The sequence below is a fragment of the Chinchilla lanigera genome, unplaced genomic scaffold (assembly GCF_000276665.1).
Source record: "Chinchilla lanigera isolate Chin_1 unplaced genomic scaffold, ChiLan1.0 scaffold00102, whole genome shotgun sequence".
Classification (NCBI taxonomy): domain Eukaryota; kingdom Metazoa; phylum Chordata; class Mammalia; order Rodentia; family Chinchillidae; genus Chinchilla; species Chinchilla lanigera.
The window spans coordinates 7427213-7450128 of NW_004955503.1; the positions used below are offsets into that span (position 1 = coordinate 7427213).

A 22916-nucleotide genomic window follows, 5' to 3' on the forward strand; every position below is an offset into this window, starting at 1 on the left:
AGCTGTCACCTCTCTGAGTCCCCTGTTCCACAGGACAGCACTCAATTTAAAGGGGCTAGATGACATGCAACATGAAAGGTGGGACCCGTTGGTGTTGAGTGACCAATGCTACACTGCAGCTAATGAGTTTTATGGCGTACAGCCATACCCAGCAGGAACACAGCCCTATACCTTATAGGAATGAGGGAGGCAGGTAAGAAACTGCCTCACAGCAGCCTTCCTCCAGATAGGTGAAAGAAACAGTCTTGTAGCCACTCCTCACAAGACTATCTATCTTCACGTTTTGGGATGGTCACAGTGTACCCTGCCAAGACCTGAGGCAGCTCACAATTGAGTCTTGCTTATGTAGCCTATGTAGATAGTGCAGGATCATCACGGTCCTAACACCAAGTAGTTTTCCTACAGAAATTCTGTGTCTATTTTATACTTACAAAATATCTCAGTTTGGCCTAGCCATGTATCAGGTGTGCAATAGCTACACATTGCTAGTGGATACCACATCAGAGAGTACAGGTCTGTAAGATGCCAAAGTCAGAATCACCAAGCCATAGCAAAACTTCATGAGCTATCAGAGTATGTGTGCACGTGTGTGTGCATATGTACACGTGGTGCGGTGGGGTGGAGTTAGAGCAGTAAAAGCCTTTTAATGAGGAATATGGTGAAGCAGTTTTCCTGGGCTACATTCAGAAGTGGCAGCAGAGGGGATGGAAGGGCACTGAAGATACTTTAGCTTGCCCTTGTCCCTTCCTTTATCTGCCCTACTCCCCTGTCCCTCAGCAGAGATCTACCCACTCTCAGGCTGTAGTATCAATTAGAGGACACATGAGGACTCTTCTTCCTCTCCCTCCTGAATGCCACCCTTACTGGCCTGTTGCTCAAGGAGGTTACTTTTTATCTGTTTGCACTCCAGATCTCTCTGCCTTCAGTTATCTGGAAAGGCCTTTGTTTCAAATTCTCTGCTTTCCCACTTTCTCCCTCAGATAATTCCTTTCCCTGTTCTCTTTGTTCTCATCTTTTAGTCTCTAGGCTTCTGAGAAACAAATGTATATGTCTTCTTGCTTTTAAAGCTGTTCTCTAACTCCTCTCCTAATCCTGGCTTCATTTTGTTTTGTTTTGTTTTCTTTTTGGTATCGGGAATTGAACTCACAACCTCACACTTGCCAGGCGGGCGCTGTGCCACTGAGCTATATCCCCAGCCCCTATGGCTTCATTTTGTTTGAACAGGCCCGTGTCTTAGTCCTGCTTCTTCCCTTGCATTTCCCCCAGCATTCCTGCTGTTTTCATCCCACCTCCCAGTGCCCGCCCATATGTATTGACCTCTTCTCTACACGTGGCAAAATTATGATTTGGACTTCGGCACTAAAAGTGGTGCAGGCCAGGTGTGGTGTCACACGCCTGTAATCCCAGCACTCAGGAGGCTGCGGCAGGAGGATCACTGCGAGTTTGAGGCCAGCCTCAGCTACAAAGTGAGTTCAAAGCCAGCCTGAACTGCAGAGCAAAACTCTGTCTCAAAAAGACAGATAAAAGACAAAAATAAATAAAAGTGGTGCAGAAGTCTGGTGCAGTGGTACACACCTGTAATCCCACCACTCTGGGAAGCTGAGGCAAAGAAGTGGGAGATCAGTCCCAGCCTGGGCAACGTAGTGACTTATGGAAACCCTGTCTCAAAATAAAAGGGGGCAGGCTGTAGTTCTGGGTTCAATACCCAGTACCAAACCAAGAAAAAAAAAGTGGTGCACAGAACTTGTGAATATATTTTCTAGAGCAGCACCAACTTTTATCATTCGACGCTAGACCTAGGGCTAGCTGGGCTACTTCCAGAAAACCCAGAGTTGCCTCTTAGTGATTAGCACTGTCATCTTTGATTTACAGATGAGGAAGTAGGGGCTCTAAGAGGCATAGGGACTTACTGAAGGCATAGCTGGGATTCTAGCCTTATGTTCTTTACACCACCACGTGAAAACCCAGTCCAAACATTGAACCTGCGTTTATATCACTTCTCTATACCGCTTCTCTCCAAATCCCAATGTCATATGGTTATGTGATGATTTGCTTAGTTCATGAGACTTACTCTAAGAACTCTTTGGAAGAATGCTCCAGTACTAATAGTATTTTGTCATTTCCTAATCAAAGTCTAAATATGTCTCCCCCAAATTCATGCTGAGATATCATCTGCAATGTGATGGTCTTAACAGGTGATGCTTTCAAGGGGTGATTGAGTCATGAGGGTTACCCGCATGAATAGGACTAGTGGCCTTATAAAAAGCCTGAGATAGTTTGTCTATCCCTTCTGCATGTGAGGGTGCAGCAAGAAGGCACCGTCTATGAAGCAGATAGTCACCAGATACTGCATCTGCTGGCATCTTGAACTTGGATTTCCCAGCCTCCAGAACTGTAACCAATAAATTTCTATTGCTTATTAATTACTCAGCAGTGTGAATGGACCAAGACATACAGTTTATTACTTGTTTCCTTTTAAATATAAGTGTGCTCATTGTAAAGACAGTTTAATAAACTCACAGCAATTAGAGGGTGAGGGTTTAGCTAAACGGTAGAGCACTTGCCTATCAAGTAATGTAAAAGGCCTTGGTTGGATCCTCAACACTGCCCCCACTCAAAAAAAGTTGACAGCAATCTACTTAAAAGAAAGAATTTATTTATTGCTTAAAGAATACAGACCAGAAAATCACAATAGAGATGAAAATAAAAATACTCTAAAATGATTCAGGGTTGTTAAAGAACTGTTCATAGGCATTATAAGCATCTGAGTTTTCCTGAACTCTTCTAATGGGGATTAGTATGAGGAGGCTCAGAATAAGAAAACAGCTCAGAACTTTTCAACTCTCTTCTGACGGTTTCCTTACTTCATGAATAACAACCAGCCACAGTCCTAAATACACGACAGCTGTATAAAGATAAGCAGAAGCAAGAAATTATCCCTGAGCAAGAAAGCAGCCCTATTACCTGAACAGACAGGATATAAACTATTACTAACTGCTCTAAGGTAGGCACTTTAATTCACTGTGGCAGGTCCTAGCTCATGACAGAAATGAACTGATTTTTTTCTATGTTGTAGGAAATACTTAATCAGAAGGGTTTGGAAAAGCTAAAACACACTCAAATCAGTTGTATGACCTCTGAGGCTACAATGTCTGCCTTTGGCAAGCACAGGTGAGTCACCTGATGGCACCACGGCACAAAAGCAATTATGTCATTCTAAAATTGATAAGGAGAAGCAAAGTTCCATCACTGAGTAGGCTCTTTAAATCTACTACTTTTTAAGTACTATTTTTACATGAGTGTGAGCTTCTACTATGTTATCTCTAGCAAAAAGAAAAAAAAAAGGTTTAGAGGAACAGATGCAACTAAGGCAGCTGAAAGGACCAAGAGATGCACAGCTTCACCCAGACTTTAGTCTGGATGGTGGATCCAACGTTGATATGCCAGGTTGAACGCTCTCTTCATTTCTTCAGAAAATAGTTCAACTTCTCCTTTAGGGAAGCGATCTGTAAGGAAATGCAGAAAAGCATGAAAACTTCATCTGAAATCTTAAGTTCTACTATATCACTTTAAATTTACTTATATGAACCAAAAAGGAACAACTGTCATTTATTTATAAAGTTATCTCAGCCTTAAAATGTTCCAAAGAACAGTGCCATAGTCAAGAATACATCCAAAATGCTATGGCCATGACGTTATCATTTTTTATACAAAACCTCTAAAAGGAAGCTTTAAAATTAAATGTTTTTAAAAACTGAATATGTTTGCAGTTAAAAATCTATGCTTCTACTGGGCATGATTTTGCATACTTGTAATGCCAGCACTCAGAAGGCTGAGGTAGGAGGATCGCCGTGAGTTTGAGGCCAGTCTGGGCTGCAGAGTGAGCTCAAGGCCAGCCTGAACTATATAGCGAGACACTATCTCAAAAAGAAAATAATCTATGCTTCTGTGAAGAATAATCAGAGGTCAGAGATCACTGCCAGGATAAGGGTGACTGGATCACTACAGCCATATTCTAAGTGTCAAAACATAAGACAATATATTCTCTTTCCCAGTGAACACTTTGGCTCTAATACAAAGTATTCTCTTCTGCTTCTTGCTACATTATGAAACACTTAGAAACCAGGTCAGGGTCCTGATCAGTGATCAACCTGATGATGTTCTAACTTATGCTTTCTAAGTCAGAAGCCATGGAACCTTTATGGTGTGTGATTTAATTTTTTAAAACTTGAAATGGTAAGTGAACAATAATACTCAGATAAATATATATATATATATTTATATAAATATATATATTTATATAAATAATATATAAATATAAATAATATATATATATCTTGTCTTTCAGACAAAGATTTTTTTTTAGTATTATTCAATTTAGGTCACCTTACCAGTATGGATTTTCAGTCTGTAAAGTGAAAGGAAAAGAAATTTAAAAAAAAATCCGGTGCTGTACAACACCTACGAAACTCCTCCAGTTGCTGCCTATGGTAGTTCAGAGGCTTCTCACTCTGATGTTGAATGAGCCTGACTGATCATGCAGCGGAGCCAGTTCATGCTCCCTCATGGGTTCTTTTTCCTACCTCCCCCTAAAGGTATGCTCCCTTTATTCAAACTAGTTGCTGAAAAGTCAGCCTGGTTAGTTCAACTAACCTCCCATCTTCAATAATCATTTGTGTATGGATTTCTCTCCAGTCTCCTGTTTGCAGAAGCACTTCCAATGACAGTCCTCATCGCCCCCACACAACCTCTTCTGTTGTCTTAGTTTTAGTTAGTGGGACAGCATTTCCCATTCACCCTGGCTTAGGACTACTCTTTGATCCTCTTTTTGGCCTGTAAATCTGTGACAGTTTACATCTGGATTGTGTCCTAAAAGCAAAGGCTGATATGATAAAGGCCTGGTCGGTAGTCTGTTGCCTTTGGGAAATGATGGAACCTTTAAGAAGTAGGATCTGGTGGGAGGAATTAGGTCATTTTGGACATCTCCTCTAAAGGAAATGTGAGATTCTGGTCTCTTCCTCTCTTTCTCCTTTTTGATTCTCCAACACATGTGCCTCACCATGATGTAATGCTGCTACAAAGCAAAGAGGCCAACTGGTCATGCACTGAAACCTTTAAAACTGTGAACCAAAATAAACCTTTATCTCATAATTTGATTATCTGACGTATCTCTTATACCAGTGGAAAGCGAATACAAAATCCAATCAATTGTTAAGTTCTGGTTCCTTCTATCACTTGCACCTTTTACTAGTCTCTCCCTGTTTTTTTTTTTTTTTTTTGGTTTTTCTCCGGTACCGGGAACCGAACTCACGATCTTGTGCTTGCCAGGCAGGCACTTTGCCGCTGAGCTAAATCCCCAGCCCCTCTCCCTGTTTTTAATTTTATGAATATGCTGTGCCAAAGAAATCTTCTTGCGTTACTCTCTAGGTTTAAAAACAAAAACAGCTCTGGGGGCTCATCATGATCTACACCAAAAATCTAAACTCTTAGTCAGGCATCACTGCCTCTCAGCTATTATATATACTACATTATCATAGAATGCCTTCCTTTCCCTATCTCATTATTAAGACCCTACCTATATTTTATGGCCCCAGGCAAATACTATGTTTTCCTTGAAGCATTCCCTAGTTTCCACAGACAAAAGTGAACTCTCATTCCTTTAAATCCCTGCTTCTCTCAAGTGTCTGCCCAACTGAAGGAAGACAGCCTCATAAGCATTTCAAAGTTCCCTGAAGAACCTAGCTTCAAGGAAACAATGATAAATCTATGCTGAATAAAACAGCTAACATAAGACTCTTAAATAAAGTTTCCAGCTACATTTCTATGTTAGAATGGCACTCCTCAATACTAACTACTCATGCAAAAACAAAGATGATTGATGAACACTAAAACAATCTCGGCATTAACTTTTCACCTGGTTGTTTATAAGCAGTACCTGGATAAGTGATTTGCTGGGAGGAAGGGAATATATAGAACATAAGAAAGCCTCAGAGCCAGGTGTGATGGCACACCCTGTAATCCCAGTACTCTGGGAGACTGAGGCAGGAGGATCACAAGTTTGAGTCCAGCCTGGCCAACTAAGTGCCTTAGCAAGAACCTGTCTCAAAAGTAAAAAAATCAAAAAGAGCTGAAGATGCAGCTCAGTGTTAAGGCCCTGGGTTCAATCCCCAGTATTGGGATTTTTTTTTTAAAAGCATGTCTCTGAACTTGGAATGGGAGATAGGGCACAGTGCCCTAAGCCTATCCTCACAACACAAACTCCTGTTTTTTAAATTATTACACGTAGCAGTTTAAGGCTGGAGTCAGCATACATTTTCCGTACAGCTACTTGACCCTTACTTGTCTCATGCTACTCTCTTCTCTTTTTCACTCTGTATGTTCTCCTATGGCTTTGGATGATAGTCACTCAAGTTAGAAATCTGGCATATGGCCTTAACGCTTCCTTCTCCTTTATCAGCAAGTAATTGACTCAAGTACCATAAATCCTTAGATTATAGTCTGTCATGTACAACTATTCTGAGCAGCACTATTCATAACACACAAAAAGTAGAAACACTCCCAATGTCCATCAGTATATAAACAAATAAATACAATGTTCATATAATGGAATACTATTCAGTCTTAAGTGGAATAATGACTGATCTGTGGCACAAAATAGATGAACTTTGAAAACAGTTTGTTAATTAAAAGAAGCCAAGCCAAATACTGTTCTTTTTTTTTTTACTATTCTCTTTAAAGTAAAATAAAAAAAATCATACCAAAAAGGTATGAACTTGAGAGACTGATTTTTTAATAAAGCCAAACACAAAAGGCCATACATGAGTCCTCTTGTATCAAGTAACCAGTACAGGAAGTAGCTTACTATAAAGCAGATTAGTGGTTGACTATGGGTAGCAAGGGAGAAATTCAGATGAAATGGGAATGACTGCTATCAGTAGTGGGTGCAAACTTTCATTTGGGGGTGATGAAAATGTTCTAAAATTGTTATGGTGATGGTTTCACAACTCTTTGAATATACTAAAAGCCACTGAATTGTATAGTTTAGGTGGGTGAATTATATGGCATGTGTATTGTATCTCAATAAAGCTGTTATAAAATATTTTAGGCATAGGTATATAATTAGTAGTGTGCTTGCCTAGCATACACAAGGATCTGGATTCCAGCTTTAGAACCATAAAAAAAAAAACAGATGTCTCCCCCAAAAAATTCCGAATGTGCCCAAATAGGCCAAGTTCTTTTCCATTGCATGTGCTCCACCCAAGAAGCTCTTCATCCCACTTTACCTGTATTCATCCTTCAATTCCAGGCTTAAGTAACACTTTCTCAGAGAGCTCTACCATGATACCCCAACTAAATTCAGGATTCTCTTCTTTCTAATTGCATCAATGACTTTTTTCTCCTCCACAACATCTCTTTACAATTTGTGCGTTTATATTTATATGATAACTTTTTACTGTCAGTCTCCCCTGCTAGACTGTTAGCTCCATGAAGACAAGGATTACGTCTGTCTTATTCAACCCTACATCCAGTGCCTTTCACTCCACAGGCGCTCAATAACTCCTGAGTGAGTGAATTTTCGAAAAGGCTGATCTACCCTGCTACTCTTTTATTTATTTAACTTTTTGGGGCACCTCTTTTAGAAGTTTTGTCCACCACTATTTCTGTGAGAGAACAGCCAGGAATTAGGAGTGGGATGGAGGGGTTCTTTATAGTGAATGTTTTCTGGTTGATTTAAAAATATATTTCTTACCTGCTCATTTGTTTGTTTTTCCTGTATGTTAAGATTCTCCAGCACACATCTTAAATGGTTCTGGAAAACAAATTGTTTAAGAAGATGAATGCCGAGGAAGGGAGAACCAAGGGAGACAGAGTTTGTCAAATACTTTGAAATATAAGAAAACTGTCAGTCACTCTTTCTAAAGAGACTAGAATACAAAAATATCCACTAACAATAGTGTCATCCTATTTCATTTTATGCACTCTGCACAGTATTTTTTCTCACCCTAAAATAAATGGTAAGACTGTCTTCATGCTACCTATTTCTAATTTAATACAAATCCTTTGGCTGTGATAACTAACTAATTAACTAACTAACTAACTTGTTTATTTATTTTGGTGCCAGGAATCGAACTCAGGACCTTGCACTTGCCAGGCAGGTGCTGTACTACTGAGCTATAGCCCCAGCCCCTGTGATAATCTTTTTAAAAAGGTGGCTTGGAACCTGGCACTGAGTCTTCCTTCATTTCCCCTCACTCGGGCAGAATATTACTGCTCTTCACTAATGCTACATGCAACAATAGCCACAATAATACCAGTATCTATATCTTTCAGAATGTATCAACATCTGTTATTGTTGATTATTCTAAAGGACCACACCCAAAGTGAGTGTAGCTGTGTCCAGTTATTCCCCTTTGATAACCACTGCTCTACAGAAAATAAAATCTGACAAAGAATTCTCCAAGTTCTTTGCAATTTCCCTCTGTAATTAAGTGTTAACTTAACACTTCCTCAGAGAATTCTACCATGGAGGGAATAAACATGGCCTAAACATACATTTTCTTTTTGTTGAAGTTCGTTGCTTTTTCTTATAGCGGTCTCATACACATGCACTCTGGAAATCTGTATAGCAAATAGGAAAGCAATCCAGAGAGTACAGTCAGACTCCATTCCCTTTAACTTACGTATACCCACAAACTAAAAGCTCTACCTGTTTGCAGTTACAAACTGCACTATATACACTCTTCTTCCATTCACTTCTATGTGTTGAGGAATGCCAAAGAATATCTCAGGCTGCAAGCTCCATTTAAAACAACAGAACAAATTTGTGATCAGACTTCTAACCTAGAGTTCTTGCTAGTGAGAAATTCAGAACACTGCTGCCTCCTGCTTTTCAACAGAGCTGAATAGAACCTAATAGGCAATGCTGCTATTCATAATATAGTCCTTATGCAAATGCACTCTGAAAATTAGTATTGCAGACAGGCAGACATTAAACAGCACACAGCCAGGCTCCATTCCATATATCTAGCTTATGCCCAAACTTTGAGAGCTTCAGCTCTGAAGTTTCAACTTCACTTTATGAACTCTTCTATTCAGTTCTAAGGGTAGAAGAGTGCAAACTAAAATATGAGCCTCCATTTCAAATAGCAGAACAAATCTGTGATATCAGTTATACCTCTAATCTACAATTCAGTCTAGTGAGACATTCAGAGCACTGCCACCTCCTGCTTTTCAACAGAGCGGAGTGAAAATTTATAGCCAACTTATAGAGCCCTTATACTTGTGCTCTTGGAAAATAAGTATTTCAGATAGGCAGATGTTCCAGATTACAGCACCAGACTCCATACAATGTATCTAGTCTACCCAAACACTGAGAGCTCTAGCACTTTGCAGTTACAAATTGCACTTTATACACTATTCTTTCATTTACTTCTGTGGGTAAACAAGTATCAAGGAAAATCTGAGCCTGCAAACTTCATTTAAAATAGTAGAACAAATTTGTGATATCAGACTTCTTACAGTTCATGCTAGTGAGATATTCAGAATACTGCTGCCTCCTGCTTTTCTTTTCTTTTCTTTTCTGTTTTTAATTTATTTTTATTAGTATATATTTGCCCATTTATAATGATCACATTCATCATAGGGGCTTTGTATCTGTACATAATATGTCTTAATTCTTTTTCCTTATTCCCCTTCCTTCCCTTCAACTCTTCTCCTCCCCATTTATGCAAGCTTTGTTTTCATTCTTTCCCTTCCATTCTCTTTTTTAAAATCCCTTTGCCTTTCCCTCCCTTCTCCCTCCCCCTCCCTTGTTCCCCTTCGCATTTGAACATGTTCTTCTTACTTCCCAATATCTATCCTCTGTTTTGCTCCTTATTTACCCTTTGAGTTTCTCACACAAGAGAAACAGTGTGATATTTAAACTTGTGTGTCTGATTTATTTCACTAAGTTGTTGAAGCTTTTAAACATGTATTACTAAAATAATCCAAGATGTTTATTCCTGCTCAAGCATGTATCATAAAATTTGAAATTAATTAATTCCTTTTACTGAAACAAATACATTTTGGTACAAACAATAGGTTTCAGTCTATACCCTAGTATTCACTGTAGTCCTTGGCAAATCACTTAAAACCTCTTTGAGTTTCGATTCTTTACTTATGAAGTAGTAATAGTGACTACATTTATTGCAGGGATTCGCAGATGAAATGAGATAATGCATAGTTCTTTATGTGCTATTTGCACAGTAAATCCCCAGTACTGACAATTATTATCTTAAATCATCTGTCCCCCCACCAAAAAGCCTTTACTACATGTTCAAAATTATTCAGAACTATCTTTTATTTAAGGATTGTAAGAGGTGTTTGGGTTCATAAATGAATAAAAATACTGCATACAGATGACTTAAGTAGAAACACAAAGATGAAATTTTGAAAGTAAAATATCAGTATTTCTTTATACGAGCCAACAAGTACTTACCCTGAGGGCCAGGTTTTCCACTTTTCTGAAAATATTCTTCTGCCTTTGTGCTTTGATTTGAATCACATGGAGCTTTTTCTCCTTGTAATGAATATTTTTCTGAATTTCCATAACTAACAGAGATACAGAGAAACTTTATGTATCTAAATGCAGCATAAACTAAGGGACAGGCTCCCAAATCAAGTTAAAATCCGCATCTGAGCAAGAACTTCTCAAAGGTAGCTTTGCATCTAGTGTGTGTTTAGGGTTAGCCTTTAGCACTGCCACCTACCCTATCCCATCTGTTTGTGTTTCCCTCTGACTTACCTATTTCACGGGCACCTGTCTTAGTCTTATTCTGGCGATATTCAGTAATCTTGGCCTGCAGCTCCCTTTCTAGAGCCTCTTCAAAATGTTCATCCTCCTCTTCCTCCTCGTCCTCTTCGTCGTCGTTGTCGTCGTCATCGTCATCATCATCATCATCATCCTCTTCGCCCTGCTTTTCATCCTCATCCTCATTACCATGAATGTTACTACTGGAATCACTGAACAGCTCTCGAATTATATCATACTCTATGGGTTTTAAGTAAGAGAAAAGTGAAATGTCTGAAGCTTTGCAAATAATTCCCATTTCAGAAACAATTATACTTTTTGCTCTCAAACGGACTGGATAACCAGTGAATTTTATAAATCATTTTTCTTACAGGAAGATCATTCTCTTCATGAAACGAGGACAGGAAATATAAAATACTAACATGCATTCCTTTATTCAATGGCTACGACATTTAGAGAATCTAAGGGTCCATAGGAAATTGAATATGAGGGATGGATGGGAAATTAGAATTCCAATCTAAAGCCCTTTAAGTACTGGGGGCCAATAAGAGTGAAGAAGGGCAGTGTCACCCTTTTTCTGTTATTGACCTGCGAGTCTATGGAGAGTGATCTCTGACATTCAATCAACACCTGCTCCATCTAAAGCCTCTACTCTGCCTTTCCTAAAATACCTGTTGAGGTATCTCCTTGCTTGTAGTCACTCATTTCCAGGGATACTGGTAAGCCTGGAATGCTTCCTTGACTTTCTATATCCTTGGTATCATCATCAGCAATGACTTCCCATCCTGAAAGGAGGGAGCTGTCAAGGAAAATGCAGAAGGAAAGGAGAAGGCACAGCTGCCTGGGAAGAGGCACTGTGGCTAAAATTGCTCTTTAATTAAGTACAACTTTTGGTCATTTGTATCTAGTCCTAGTGTGGAGAAGTCCCTTATATTGAATTATACAAGTAAATAATATCTATTACAGGTATTTGTGTTCCTAGCTAGCAAGTAACATTTCTAAAAATCTTAAGTTCTACATATGAAAATTGGCACACAAATACCAGAAGTGAAGTTTGTCAGTATGTGCATTTGGAGTGGAGCAGACTATATAAAAAATATCTGGTTCTGGTACAAAGGATACGGGCACTGACGGCTTCAGCATCTGAGCACAGCAATCTCTTCACTTCCTTTTCCACATCGGGAGATTCAATGTACTGAAGCAAAACGTGAGAAGAAATATCAGTAGTGTCATTTAGCACCCTGTGTATTGCAGGAATGCCCTTTTCCTATATACCAATAAGTTCAAATAATTAGGCCCCATTAGGATAAGCCTGTTGCTTATCCAATCAAAGTTCTACTTCAAGTAGTACAATCGATGAAGGAATATTTAGCTATAGTCTATATTTTATACAGTTTGCTTATTTTTCCCAATTAAATTACTTGACACATTTAATCTTTTCATTGTACAGCTCTATGGTAAAAGTCTCTTTGAAAGGTTATATCCTTAGGTCTCAATTATTAATTATTTGCCATGATTTATATTGACAAAGAGCTATCATACCTTATCAGTTATGCAGAAGTAGTTTGATTTAAATATGTAAATTCCTAGATTTCACTTCCCCATATTTTGTTATTAGATATATTCCTACAAAAAAACTGGATCTTAGCTAAATGTTCTCCCTTGAATCCAGTTTTAGACAATTATCTTCACAGTAACCAAGTCATCATGCCACAAATAAAAATTAAAAGTTTGAGGGGAAATAAGATCTTGCAAACAACTGATAAAAGTGAATCCTGGCTCCCAAAGAATGGCTAAAAACTCAGAAAAAAAAGTAGATTAGAATACAGAGTCAGTGACCAAATTGTATCTTTTCCTCTAGCGATTACTGGACATAAAACAATGAATTCCTTTCTTAGTGAGTTAATCTCGTGTGTGTGTGTGGAAGGGAAGGTTGAAGTTGAGAAGGCAGGCCCAGAAGTAACCATTATAATTTATTTCATTTGATTGAAACTAATTAGCTATTAAAACACACTAAAGGCAAATAATGAAGTTATAGTGTAATTGCTTTATCTCAGTAAAGCTGATTTCTTTAATTTGTTTGAAATCAGTGAGCTATGAAATGAAACACAATAAACAAAAAAGAATTCTATGATTGCTGTCCTTCTGTAAAACTGAAAGAGCTCTATAGAATTCAATAAATGCTGTTGACTGACAGAGCATAAAGCTGAGGCAACATGTATGTTAAAGAATTCAAAATAGTAAAAACATTTACTTGGTTCTCCCCAAATTGGTCTGTAATTTTAATATAATTCCTATAAAAAAAATCCAGCCAGGTTTTGTAGACATACACAAACTTATTCTGAAATTTATATGGAAAGGTATAAGCTCCAGAATGGCTAAAACAGTCCTTTTTTTTGAGACAGGGTCTCACTATGCAGTTCAGGCTGGCCTTGAACTCACTATATAGCCCAGGCTGGCCTTGAACTCATGGTGATCCTCCTGCCTCAGCTTCCCCAGTGCTGGGATTACACACATACACCACCACACCGGCCCTGGTAAAACAGTCTTGACAAAGAAAAATGAAGTGGGATAATCAATCCTATGACTTCAAGACCTATCACATTGTGATATAAATAGAGAGATTGACACATGAATCAGTGGAACAGAATAAAGAACTCAGAAAACAGCTCACACAAATACACCCAACTGATTTTGGGTGAAGGTGCAAAGACAATACAGTGGAGGAAGGAAAACAAATGGTACTGGAGCAATCTGACATCTTTAAACTAAGCTTTATACTTTTACAAAATTAACTAAAAATGGACTATAGGTAGGCTTAAATATAAAATGTAAAACTTAGAAAAAACAGGAGAAAATCTTCAGGATCTGGATGAGACAAAGACCTCTCAAATTTAACATACAAAGAACAAAATCCTTAAAAGAAAAAAATCATAAATTGGGCCTCATCAAAACTAAAAACTTTTGTGTCGGGCATAGTGGCACACACCTATAATCCCAGGACTTGGAAGGCTGAGGCAGGAGGAGTGCCACGAGTTTGAGGCCAGCCTGGGCTATATAAATGAGTTCAAGGCCAGCCTGAACTACATGGCAAGACTTGTCTAAAAAAAAGAAAACAACTGAAGACTTTTGCCTTTCAGAGGTCTTGTGATCAGGATGAAAAGACAAGCTATAGGCTGACAGAAGATATTTGCAAACCATCTGACAAAATAGTAGTATTTAGAATATGAAAAGAATTCTTAAGACTCAACAATAAAAAGACATTTTAGAACATGAGCAAAAGGCATGAACAATTAACTGAAGTGGATATACAGATATAATATGAGCTTATGATGTGTTCAATGTCATTAGCTATCAGGGAAATGTAAATTAATACCACAATGAGATCAGTATACATTTATCACTAATGTAGTGATAGAATGTAGTGATACAATGGCTAAAATAAAAAACAGTGACAACATTTAATGCTGCTGGGGGGGTGAATAAATTAAATCACTTATATATTATTGATGGGAATATGAAATGGTATATCCTCCAACAACACTGTATCAGTTTCTTGTAAAACTAAACATGCAACTAGCATATAACTCAGAAATTGTACTCCTTGGCATTTATCCCAGAGAAATGAAGACTTATGTTCACTTAAAAACCTATTCATAACTGCATAACAGTCAAAACCTAGACAACCCAGATGTTCTTTAATGAATGCAGCCTTAACCCATTGCATTCATACCATGGAATATGACTCCACAATTTAAAAAAGGAGCCAGCTATTGATATAAGTAAAAACTTACACGTATCTTGAGGGGATTATGCTGAGAGGGGAAGAAAAATTAATCTCAGATGTTATATACTCTCATATAATATCCTAAAAATGACAAAATTATAGAGATAGAGAACAAATGAATGGTTACCAGGTATTAAGGACTAGGGATGGAATCCAGAGGTGTATAAAAGAGCAGGATAAGAGATCTTTGTGGTGATGGAATTACTTAGAATCCTGAATGTGTAAATGAATAGATGAACTCACACTCTGGGATAAAACTGCATAGACCTAAACACACACACACATACACACACACGTGATTTGAATAAGATTGGTGAATTGTAATGATGGTAGTTTTCTGTTTGTGATATTGTACTATAGTTTTGCAAAATGTTACAATGGGACAAACAAGGGGTACATAGCATCCTCAGTTCTTAAACTGCATGTGAGTCTATAAATATTTCAAAATAAAATGTTAAATTGAACAAAAAAGCCAAACCATAATGTTTCTGCAGTTTGCCCAAGTTTCTACAAGCCTGCAATAAGGTTAGGCACATAAGCACAATTCCCAATCCTCAGGTCCTAGATGGAGTCACTTTTAAACTAGGTCTTACAATTGAAAACTAAAAGGATGAGGGGCTGGGGATTTAGCTCAGCGGCAAAGCGCCTGCCTGGCAAGCGCAAGGTCGTGAGTTCGGTTCCCGGTACCGGAGAAAAACCAAAAAAAAAACCAAAAAAAAAAAAAAAAAAAAGAAAACTAAAAGGATGAACAGAAGTTGCAAATGCATGATCCTTCCAGATCCATGACAACTAGCCTGTACCTGTAAAGATCTGGTCTGTTTTTATTCAGTGCTGTATTCCCAACTGCTAGCACACAGTGACGGGCATTTACCTCACACTCAACAAATGTTTACTGAACATATAAATGAATGAACAAACTAATTCCCACCTGACTTTCCCTCTTTCTTTTCCACTCATAACCCTCTTCGAATCCACCCAACAGACACATAAATATGAGACTAACCTTTTTTTGTGTTTTCCGGAACCTTCTCTTTCTGACATTCTTAAGTGGTGGAGTAACTAAAAATAAACACAATTGGGAAACATATATGACTGATGGTAGGCAAATGCCTATCTGAATTTGATAAAGAGCCACTGGAGCATATGTCTCTTCCCTTTTAAAAGCATATATGAGCTGAATGAACCAGGAGAAAGACCTGATTCATAAGAAATTAGGATTGAGCAGATAAATATAGTAGGCTATAATAAGCAATGGGCTGGTGACTTACGTCCATGCTTCCAGATATATTTTTTGTCTCTTTCCTTATTCCTGGTTACACTAAGCTCAGAGGAGGTAGCCGGTTCTTCCACAGGAGAGGGGAGGTCCTTAGCAGCACTGCACACAAGCATCTACATTTAGCAAAGACAAAGAAGCTAACTATGGTCATGAATCTTGGGTTATGATCAATCACCACCAGAAATCCTGTCATTTCCAAAAAAAAAAAAAACAAGTATTATGTAATACATTCATATTCCTTTATATTTCTCTCTCCCTCCCTCTCTCTCTCTCTTTCTCTCTCTCCCTCTTTCTCTTCTCTCTCTCCCTCCCTCCCTCTCCTCTCTCTCCCAGCAGCACTGTATATCAACTTGAGTTTTTAAGTTACAGTGCTTACCACTGCAGAGGGAATATGCTGAAAATACATATATCTTAACATTTTGATTTATAGAGGAAATAAGAAATCAACAGCAGAGATATAAGAAGCAATTGGTAGAAAGCTCAGAAGAAGATCCCAGCTGCTCATATTTTTAAATTAATAAAAGTCACTATAAATGCCAAACAGGGAGCAGTACAAGCCACTTGGATAAAATGTGGCAGTAAAAAGTTAAGGATCAAACATTGAACCAAAGCGTGACATTTTATTCCTGTGCAATTGATGTGGAAATTAGAAGTGGCAGGCAGCCATTCAGTTGGACGGTACTGAAAGAAAGGAAAAGGAAAGAGAAAGAAATTCCTTGAAGGATGTAAGATCCAGAAAAAGAAAGTTCATACCTGGGAAATATCTGCTGTTTTATAAAAGTTCTTTTTGTCAAAAGTTTTCAGACTTTCAACAACACAAGGCAAATCAACCAGCTTAGCGGATAGTGACACATCTTCTACCTGAACAACTGCATGGCATCCATCAGCTAAATAGGAGTAGAGAAGATTAATGTTGACATCTTCCCAAAGAACTTTTGTACATCCCAGGATTTGAATAATGAAGACTTTCATGATACAGATTAGGTTTCCAGTGAAAGCTACTATTTCTCAAAATGCTAAAACAGTTACAAGATGAGTAACTTCCCAAAGAAAAGAAGGGACTGGGACTGTATGGAGCTCTTCTGTCCCAATTTGTGTCACCCATTCCAAAGTAGTAATGCAAGTGAACTAAATGGGAGTGAAGCAGTAAATGCTTCATTCTCACCCTAAAAGGTAAATGCCACTCATTTACACACATTTCTTTTATTAGAAGCATTCAATCATGTCGTCATACGTGTGTGTTTTCAAAGGGATGGATGTGGTCCTAGGATGGTGCTAAGTATCAAGGTAAAATCTGTAGTTGGAGCTGGACAAGGTGGCACACACCTGTAATCCCAGTACTTGGGAGGCTGAGGTAGGAGGAGCACCACAAGTTGGAGGCTAGCCAGGGCTACATAGTGAGTTCAAGGCCAGCCTGGAGTACATAGTGAGACCCTGCCTCAAAAAAACCAAAACCAAAAAAAATACTACAAATTTTATTTCTGTTTGTTTATTTATTTATTTATTTACTGGTGATGTAGGCAGATAAGCCTTGTATGAGAGCATTATTATTTTTGCTTTGGGATCTTTTAAAAGTTAGTATCATCTTGAATTAATAAATCATAACTAGATTACATTTATGGAGTACAATATGGTGTTTTGATACATTTATACAATGTAGAATGATTAAATCAAGCTAATTAACACCAAACATTTTTCGGAGTAATACACTTAAAATTTACTCTCTTCATTATTTTGAAATATACATTATTATTGATATAATCACCTTGCTGTGCAAATGATATCAAAACGTATCCTTTCTCACCAGCCAAAACATTGTACCTTTTGACCAGCAACTCCTCATTTTCTTCTCCCCTAAACTCTCACCAGTCTCTGGAAGCCATTATTTTATTCTCTACTATGAATTCAGTTTTTTTAGATTCCATATAAAAGTGAGATCATGTGTTATTTGTCTTTCTATGCCTGGCTTATTTCTCTTAGCATAATGTTCTCTAGATTCATCCCTGTGGTCCCAGTTGACAGAATTCATTCTTTTTTAAGATTGAATAGTAGTCCATTGTGTATATATACCACATTTTTAAATTCCCATTGTATATATATACCACATTTTCTTTATCCATTTATCTCATGATGAATACTTAGGCTGATTCCATATTTGGGCTATTAGAAGCAGTGCTACATAGGATTGTGCCTATCCCTTCAATGTACTAATTTTAATTCCTTTGGATATATTCCCACAGTGGGATTGTGGGGGTCATATAGTATTTCTATTTTTAGTTTTTTAAGGAACCTCTATACTGTTTTTCATAATGGCTGTCCTAATGTACATTTCCACCAACAATGTGCCAGAGTTTCCTTTTCTGTCCATCTTCACCAGAATGTATCTTTGTTCTTTTTGATAAAAGCCATAGTAGCAAGTGTGAGGTGATATCTCATAGTGGTTTGAACCTTCATTTCCCTTATGATTATGATGTTGAGCATTTTTTCATAAACCTGTGGGCTATTTGTAAGTTTTCCTTTGAGAAGTATCTGTTCAGGTCCTTTGCCCATTTTTGATTGGGCTATTTGGTTTTTTGCAATTGAGGAAAACTTCTTATATATTTTGGATATTACCTTCTTACCAAATGTACAATTTGCAAATATAAAAATATTAAAGAAATAGATGTGTTACTTTTGTAAATAGTGAATGGCATGTTCATCACGCCTTTTGACATTCAGAAATCACAAAGCTTATATATAGGAGATTACCAACTGAATGAAAATCTCACAGTTGATATCCAAGCTCTTCTTTGTGTACACTGTGATAACTACCACAAGTTGCATACTTCATACTTCCTTTCCCCTTAAAAAAGGTGTAAGTGACTCAAGGCTCTCTGAACTGTGAGTCCATTAAAATAGAGGCCATATTCTATCTTTTTCACATCTTTAGCACCTAGTATAGTGCTTAGCATATAGCAATTCTTTAATAAATGAGTGCTGAATGGATATTAATTACTTACAAGCTAAGTCAATTTTGATTTTATCCTTCACGCTGACACCTCCAGAGTGCATTATGTTCCTGACAGCACAAGCCTGTTCCTAAAAAGGAGGTAAACGAAAAATCAGGATTGTCTGTTTAGCAGTTAACAGATATACCAAAGAGAACCCTCCCTTAAATGAAACTTTGTATCTCCCAAATGTTACCAACAATGTACCATGAGAGACGCCATTGTATACTTCAAGTTAGGATGAAGCCAACTGTAATTTCATCATTTGTCGTTTAGTAGTTATAGTTAGTGCCATCTACCAGTTCTACATTTCTGCTTTTCACTGCTCCTCTTAAGTTACAGGCACTAAAAAAGGCTTAGCTACAGTTTACTAGGTATATTAATGAACTTCAATTGGACAAATACCTCTCTGAACCCCATCCATAACATATATTCCTAAATAATGCCTGAATATAGTTATCAGTCAGGTAAGAGGTTCAAACATAATGTTAAGATGTGCTTTAATAACCTCACAGGGTGATGAATTTACAGGAGATACCATGATAGTCATTTTTACTACCCTTTTTAAGAACAGAAAGAATTTTAGAAGAGTCTTGGCTACCCAAGGAACAAGCTGTTAGTGTCCACGATAAGTGGCTGGCCCTATTGTTTTCACAGCCCTTTGGCCAGAAAATCAACCCACATAATCGGTTGTATTCACAGGATCAAAGAAACTGTGCAAGAAGGATACATAGTAGAATTGGGCTGCTTAACAGAATATGATTGCTGAGAAACAAATGTTCTGAATTTTTATAGCTTGAAAAAAAATGCTGCAAAATCAAAGTATACTTTTGGTCTGCAGACATTTGCTCTGATAACCAAAGGTTTCTTACCAGAGGCAGACGCAATATGAACTGGTTTTCGAGTTCATGAGGAGGTTCATCTTGGCTTTTACTCATACTCATGGCTTGTTTTTGAGTTCATGAAAACAAAAAGAAAGTCAACAATTATTAAAAGCTACTCTTGCTCCCTCTGCTGACCACTTCTAGGAGTACCGGTTAAATTACTACAGAAATTCTTCCTCATAATCCTCACTGGAATGGTGCATGTACAGTTCAGCAATAACTTGTTTGACATATCTTTTTATTTCTAAAAGTCACCTTATGTCCCTGCTAATATGTACAGATTTTCAAGAGTCAGTATAAAATACATTATGTAATTTGATGAACAGATGACCTAAGAGCTGATATGAAACATGATTTAGTCTTAATAATATTCTTAGACTCTCACGTAAAGAAGTAAAATTCAACACACAGCGGTGGCAACCTAAGCAAACTACATGACCTCATCAGGGAAGAGGAGAAGGCAGAAGTAACCCAGAAACCACTTGCAGAAATGTTCTATGATGACTTCATGTAAATAAAAGCTTAATTTTCAATATTTCATTCACCTTAAGGAACTGATAGAAATTTAGAGACAACAAGCAGATTTTTATGACTCTAACAAGCACATCCAACCTACAGCCTGCCATTTTCCCCCATTTTTGAGTGAAAAGGAATTGTCTTGAGCTGCATACAAAATATATGATATAGTTGATGTAGATAAGTAATAAAACTTCCTTTTGAAAATATTTTTATTATAACATTGAAAAATGAGGGGGGAAATGGGTCATAGGTAAGAGCTCACATCAACAGCTCTTATCTACCTTGGGGAAAAAAAACAGGAGTCCAGTTCTTAAAACTTGGCTGTGTGAATGAGTATACCTGACTTCATAGAATAGTTGCATTCCTCAAGTAGTGATACAAATAGAACTAAAAATTTGACTTAATTTATTCACTACTAATATTTTTGGCATTTGTTCTATGTACCTCACACTACCATTGAGTGCTTTAGGTCTATTATTTCATTTAATCCTCAAAAAAGCTACTCATTTGAAATACCCCTAAAAGCTATTTAAACGACCCTCAGATGGATCCTTTTATTTTTAAAAATACACCTTCATAAAAGTAAATCATCTTCATCCAAGTTAGTAGGTTTTTTTGACAATATAATCATATATAATGATGGAGTACATAGTACTATTATGGTACACGTACACGATGTGACAAGATTGCATCAAGCTAAAATAAATACTCATAATTTATTCCTAAGTGCAACTAAGTGCAACTTTGTACCTTTTGACCAACATCGCCTGATTCCCCGCACTCACCAGCCCCCAATACCTACCATTCTACGCTTTGCTTCTGTGAGTCTGCTCATTTTAGATTCCACATATACAAGTGAGAACATGCTGTTCTTGAGAACATGTGGTTTTTGTCTTTTTGTGCCTGACTTACTTTACTTAGCATAATGTCCTCCAGATTCACCCATGTCACAGATGACAAAGTTGTGGTTTTTTTTAAAGGCTGAATAGTATTCCACTGTATATACAGACCATGTTTTCTTTATCCATTTATCCACTGAAGAACACCTAGGCTGAGTCTGTAAGCTGGCTATTGCAAATAATGCTGCAATGAACATGTGAGTGCAGATCTCTCTTTGACATACTGATTTCAAGCCCTGAAGTGGGATTTTAAGATCTCAAGTTAATCTTTATTTATAATCTTATTTTCCATTCATTTAGGATATATCTGTAGTGGCTTGCATTTTAGGTTTTGGGGCACATACTTCTGATGACGTTTTTGGTCAAATATTGAAGAATGCAATGTATGTATATGAAACTTGGCAAAGGTTTTTTATGTCCCAAAAACATTATGATATACACCAAGTTATAAGATCTTTTACCTAAAGGTAAAGTGAAAATTTTCAGTTAATGCATTTGTTGGTAACCTGTAAAGCATTAACTGGGGTCTGAGTTTTGAACCTGAATCTTACTTAAAAGCATTGGTGCCTTCTTTTAACACATAGAAGTGGGTCTGGGACCCTACTGGGGTGAAATTATTCATTTGCCATGAAATAAATCCTTTAGTATAACTTTAGAAAGTATCAGAAAGGTATAGAAAGCACAAAGTCAGCAGTGAAAAAGACACACAAGATGTAGGTGGCTGATGCATTATTTGTGATAGTCATTTCTTTTCTTTTTGCTTATAAATATATATGTACACATACATATATAAATATAAAAATGAAAAAGTAAATATAAGAAAGAAGTTAAAGTAAATGAAATAAAGACTCTTGGGGCTGGGCACACTGCCTAATCAGAGAAAGTAGGAAAGACTTCAAGTTGGACGCAGAAGCACAGATTATCTGAAGTCGCTGCTAAGCAAGATTTTATCACATCAATAGTAACTTTTAGAGTTCTCAGCAGAACTAAGACTAGAGCATTTTGTTCATTTCACTGCCTTTCTGGCAACTCCTCTTTTATGGAAGAAAGAAACTTAAGAACTGAAACTATTTCGAAGAAGTTCCTTGTAAATCACCCAAATAAAAGGTCTGGTGAGAGAGAAGGTGGAAACCCTGCTTGAAATGAGTTTTAATTATTTTTACATTTTGTAACCTACATGGACCCAAAGGCCTGTACAGTATTTACTGTAAGAAATGCATACACTTTTTCCCAGCAAGCGCTCTTTGATGCCTGATTAAATGAACAGGTCCTCTCTCCCCCATTCACCCTTAACTCCGTCTCACTTTAGCAGAATTGCAATTGGGATTAACTAGAAGAAAGTCGTCTAGCAGCAGGCTCCAGGTAGCCCGAGTCAGCATAAACCCGAGGTCAGTACATGTTTCAAGTTCATACAGTTCGTGCAGTTGGGAGGCAGTGACCACGTCCCGCACATTCTTGATCTCCGGGCCACTAAACTTCTAAGGGAAGAGTTCCGCCTCTAGAGGTTTCTGCCGTCTCCCTAGCAAATCTCCCGCGGGGAGAAGGAGCCCCAGCTTCGCACCTCGCAGTGCAGGCGGGCTCAGCGAGGCGCGCTGCCCCGCCGCCCGACGAGCGGCCCCGGAGCCCTCCCGCCCGCCTCGCTCACCGGCTCCTCCACCGCCTCGCTCCGCTGCGAGAAGACTGCGGGCTGGGTCCTGCGTCTCTGCCTGTTGAGTCCCCGGCGGGCGGGCAGCGAGTGGGCTCCTGCTCCGGCCGCAGGGGAGGGCAAGCGGCGG

General features: G+C 38.0%; 1 protein-coding gene across 3 annotated transcripts in view; it reads right to left on the bottom strand.

Moving 5' to 3' along the window:
• Positions 1 to 2663: 2663 nt before the first annotated feature.
• Taf7l (TAF7-like RNA polymerase II, TATA box binding protein (TBP)-associated factor, 50kDa) overlaps positions 2664 to 22916 on the bottom strand; it is a 21176-nt gene continuing 923 nt past the window's right edge. Inside the window, exons 1-13 of one of the 3 annotated variants that reach the window (XM_005406949.2) lie at positions 22787 to 22916; positions 19712 to 19785; positions 18852 to 18930; positions 16606 to 16739; positions 15845 to 15965; positions 15580 to 15635; positions 11912 to 11984; positions 11461 to 11574; positions 10784 to 11029; positions 10478 to 10590; positions 8554 to 8619; positions 7751 to 7810; positions 2664 to 3506 (exon numbers count right to left, since the gene is read on the bottom strand). In XM_005406949.2, coding sequence (XP_005407006.1) covers positions 3462 to 3506; positions 7751 to 7810; positions 8554 to 8619; positions 10478 to 10590; positions 10784 to 11029; positions 11461 to 11574; positions 11912 to 11984; positions 15580 to 15635; positions 15845 to 15965; positions 16606 to 16739; positions 18852 to 18930; positions 19712 to 19783 — 1179 coding nt within the window. In that variant the 5' untranslated portion in view covers positions 19784 to 19785; positions 22787 to 22916 and the 3' untranslated portion in view covers positions 2664 to 3461. The remainder of the gene's footprint in view (positions 3507 to 7750; positions 7811 to 8553; positions 8620 to 10477; positions 10591 to 10783; positions 11030 to 11460; positions 11575 to 11911; positions 11985 to 15579; positions 15636 to 15844; positions 15966 to 16605; positions 16740 to 18851; positions 18931 to 19711; positions 19786 to 22786) is intronic. The other 2 variants (XM_005406947.1, XM_013505851.1) reach the window with 2 other exon arrangements.